General features: G+C 34.1%; 1 protein-coding gene across 1 annotated transcript; it reads right to left on the reverse strand.

Moving 5' to 3' along the window:
* Positions 1-844: 844 nt before the first annotated feature.
* Positions 845-2,799, reverse strand: LOC145008225 (uncharacterized). Its single transcript, XM_078966849.1, has 2 exons — positions 1,923-2,799; positions 845-1,804 (listed from the first exon to the last, which is right to left on the reverse strand). The coding sequence occupies exon 1, from the start codon at positions 2,766-2,768 to the stop codon at positions 2,010-2,012; it is 759 nt and encodes a 252-aa protein (XP_078822975.1). The 5' UTR covers positions 2,769-2,799; the 3' UTR covers positions 845-1,804; positions 1,923-2,009.
* Positions 2,800-4,516: the final 1,717 nt, after the last annotated feature.

Here is a 4,516-nt window from a genome sequence, read left to right on the forward strand (position 1 = left end):
AATGGCATATGAAGTTGCTCTGTTAAATTAGCTAGTTATTTTAATCTTCAACTTGTATGGTTAATTTTGGCATGTAATATTTAATTATTGCAAATTTAATCTTTTGAGTAAATATCGAAATTATGGTTGGAGTAACTATTTAAAACTATTGGCAGAAGATTGTGCAAATACTCGCAGTAATGCTAGCATAATATTTAATAAAATCATCCCATCAAGAGTTATATTCTTATCATAATAACCTTAAATTTAAATGATAGCAATATATGTTCATTTATGAAGTGCTCCCAAGTTATCTAACACACCTCTAAATATTCAGAAATCAGAGAGTTTAAAAGACTACATGCAAAAGTAGACGCACTACTCTTAATTATTCGAAATCGTATACATTTTAGATTACAGAAAAAATATTATACAATTTGCAAATGTATTCGATTTCCATTTCAATATAATAAACAATAAAGAAAATAAATGGTAAACTAGTGTGATTAAGTTATTAATAAATAGATATTTGACTTACAAGGGATGAGCAGAGCAAAACGATTGCAAAAATGGATACGCTCACATCAGATCATAGGGATGAGCTAAACTATTGTCAAAAAGAAAACGCTCACAACAGATGTGATCAAATGCAAGTTTACACTCAAGGCATTTAAAGATCATTTTATATTGTACTCGCTCATGACATATACAACAGTAGCCATCCAACACAATACCTTGAGCAAATGAGAGAGGGTGTGGGTGACTATCAGTCTTATAAATGCCTCCAAACTTTATATTCACGAAAACATGAGTACTTCTCTTAGACCTGTTATAGGCCTCTGTCTCGCATTGAAGAATTAACGGAGCACAATTAGTATGTACAGACAATGCACAATCTTTACAATGATAGAAAGATGCATGGGGGTTCAAATCCTCCTCACAAATTTCACAGAAGTATTCACTCTTGTGGTTCTCAATCGGGAGGTAACTTAGCTTCATGGGATGGTTCTTGTCATACTTGTGCCTGATTGTCTCGGCTAATAACAAAGCACAATCGGGATGTATATACATATTGCATGTGTTGCAATGGAATGAATGGTGACCTTTAGTAGGATATTTAAGACATATAAGACAAGAAGTATACCCATCTTCTACTTGAACTATTGAAAGAAGGTGATTTGGGTGAGCTTTGTGTGTGATTTCTCTAGGTATAATCCCACAAGTAACATCAACAAAATATTCGCATTTGAAACAGCCATACGCAAATCCATTGCAAAGCAGGTCACAAAAGTTACACCTGAACAAACCGAAAAGGCAACCAGGGATATTTGAGCAGATGAAATGAAGGGTATGTTGTGGGTGGCCTGGGTGGTTTTCTATTATTGGGGGGAGTAGTGGAGAGCAAATTTATTGCAAACCCCGTGAATCTGAATCTGAATCTCATCATCATTAGCATTAGCATTAGCATTAGCATTAGCACAAATGTAAAAAGGCATGGTGGACATGATTGGTCTGAGACATCCATTGCATAACAGTTGGGTCTTTTTCATCGGGTCGTGACAAATTGATGATGAAAGATTAAACTTTGAGGAGGTTTTGCCTTTGGTATCAATTTGTGTCTCACCATCAACTAGAATCAGAGGGTGTTGATGACTGTCATGTGTTAGGTGATCATTCACCTTAATCTTATGATGACGATGATCAGTACTTGATTGTTGGAAAAACAAATAGTGTTTTGGTAGGCTGTATGTTTCATCGGGGAACGGGAGATGGAGAAGACCAGGATGGTCAACATCTTCATAATTTTTAATGGTTTTCTCAAAGCCTGGTCATAAATGGGAATTAGCAGGTATATATATCATTCAAAACAATTTAATTATTAGATGTAATTGATTAAGGAAAGCAAAGCAAAAGGATTGTAAAGGTAAAAATGATTTAATTACCAGCAGGAGGCGGCAAACTAATTGCACAATCCAGATGGACATAGTACAGACATTTATCGCATTTGTAAATCCAATGATCCTCCTTACCTACAAAATCATGTCTACACACTCTGCATCTAGGATCATGTTTAGCTTTTGATCTATCTGTGGGAATGAATATGCAATGGTGAGTGCATGAGGATGATAAAAAGCATCATGTGTTCTTTCTTGGATTAGCAAACTTTCTGGTAGGAAAGCACATTTACTGTGTATGGCGAAGTTAGTACAAATGGTACATTGATAGAAGATGCCTTTATGTTCCTTCCCACAAGCACTACACTCACATGAAATTGGCTTAAGGATAGCGGACATTAGCAGGTGAGGGTGGCAAGGATGATGGATGACATTTTTTCCTACTTCTAACGCACACTTGAGATCAATGCAGAAATAACATTTATTACATCGGTAAAACAGTGCTCCAGGTTCGTGCTCTCTCTTACAAAGTTTGCATATCAAATCATAATATGCATATCTATATAAATATGAAAATGAATTTGAATATGGATACAGGTAAAGAGTATGTTGTGGGTGTGATGCGTGGTCTAACCTTATGGGGAGCTCAGCACAAAATTTGTGAAGTGAGAAGACCTTCTTATCATCACATGATGATGAACAACATGTGTAGTAATACCTGTGGTACACATGGATTTCTTCCTCACACCTTCTACATGTGACACCATGAAAGCCATCTTTCATAATGGGATAACCATCCTCATCTTCTTCTTCTTCCTCTTCTTCATATTGTAGCTGCAAATCAATGAGTTTTAACGGATGTTTATGTTCAGGTACTTCAAGTACTGACTCCATTATAATTATATATTTCTCTCTTTACAATAATCATGTTTTATACACCCTATCTTGTTAATTTATAGCAAAGAAAAAGAATGTATGTGTACCAAATTCACGAAACTTAGCAGGATTCCTTTTTATTTTATGTACGTTTGTTTATCTTTTAGATTTTTAATTTTTCATCACTTTTTGTAATTCAGAGTAATTCAGAGAAGAAATTAGTGAACTTTTTAACTTTGGTTTCTCATAATATTTTAATTTTCCAACAAAGTTCCCTATTTGTCCCTTGTAATATGAAATTGTTTTATATCAACAAGATACATAATTGAAGAAATTTTATGAATGTTTTAAACATCGGTTAATAAAAATTACCTATGATATTGTAATGTGGACATTGTTTTCTCAAAGTCCTGATTATTCAAGATTTGGTTCCATGTCTTGTTCTTTTTTTAGTTTAATATGTACGTAAGGAATAATCACACAAAACAAAACCATAGCACATTTCTTTTCTTTTTTCTTTATCTTTAGTACCACCTCTCCTCTCTAATAAGTAAGGAATAATTTAAGTCCCAACTTTAAGTTGTACATTAGACATTAGTCTTGTTTTATTATTTGGTATAGAGGTGGTTAAAGTTGATTCATATGGCTTAATTGAGTTTAAAACAAACCAAAGTCAACCGCTGGAGATGACTATTTTCCTCTTATCTGTAAACAAAATATACAGTGGGTTGAATAAATCAAATTACAAATGATTTGCATATATAACATACAGATATTAAGAAAGTTGTGGCATTATTTATTTTTAGGTCCTATAAACAGACGTGCTATAGATATAGCTAGAGTCATCATGACAATTGTTGATGAGGTTAATCTAATTTAAAAATACCCTAGAATATATAGTAATTAGTTGATATTAATAAAACATGTAAAGTAGAAACAAAGGGAAATTGAGTAATCTAACCAAATGTTTAGACAATTTGAACAAACTAACAAACTTTTTTTTGGAAAATAATCACGTACTCTGGAATAGACGTGGGCAAAAAACCGGCTCAGGATCCGAACCGGTGTCTGAACCAAAAACCGGTTCACCACTGAACCGATCCAGCCTCAAACCGAACCGGCGCAATACCAAACCAACAGATCATACCAATCCAAGTTTTCGACCGTCTGGACCGATTTCGGCTGAATCGGTTTTGGATATGGCCATTTTTTGTTTTTTCCTATCGGCTATATAGCCATTTGAGGGTGTGTAAGGCCGATTTTGGCTCCTATTTGTCCATATTAACCATTCCTTATAGTGTATATATATATATATATATATATATATATATATATATATATATATATATATATATATATATATTAGATTTTTAGATCTCAAGTTTAGCTTAACCAAACCTCAAAAAACTTCTCTTTGATCAAAGAAACACTCTCAAGTTAAGTAATGGATTCGGCTTCCGCTGATGTTGGAGATTCATCAAACAATGTTACGGCTGTTAGCATCAAAAAAACAAATAGAAATCCGGCTATTTGGTGCAATTTTGATTTTTTGTGTAATGTCGAGCGGTCCAAGAAAAGCGCGATGCAAAAAATGTGGTGCTTTTTCAATGAAGATGAGAATTCGGTATTGAAACCTCATATGAATAAGAGATGCCCCGCGGTGAAATTTGGGCCGGATCATAATCAAATAACAATGATGAAAGATACTACATTGTGGAATTACGAAGCGGCTAAAGTTTGGGATAGGAAGGCGAAGTTCGTGATTC

The sequence above is a fragment of the Lactuca saligna genome, chromosome 8 (genome assembly GCF_052625555.1).
Source record: "Lactuca saligna cultivar CGN05327 chromosome 8, ASM5262555v1, whole genome shotgun sequence".
Lineage (NCBI taxonomy): Eukaryota > Viridiplantae > Streptophyta > Magnoliopsida > Asterales > Asteraceae > Lactuca > Lactuca saligna.

Coding starts and splice junctions, on each gene's coding strand:
- LOC145008225 (XM_078966849.1), bottom strand. CDS start 2,768: ATGGAGTCAGTACTTGAAGTACCTGAACATAAACATCCGTTAAAACTC.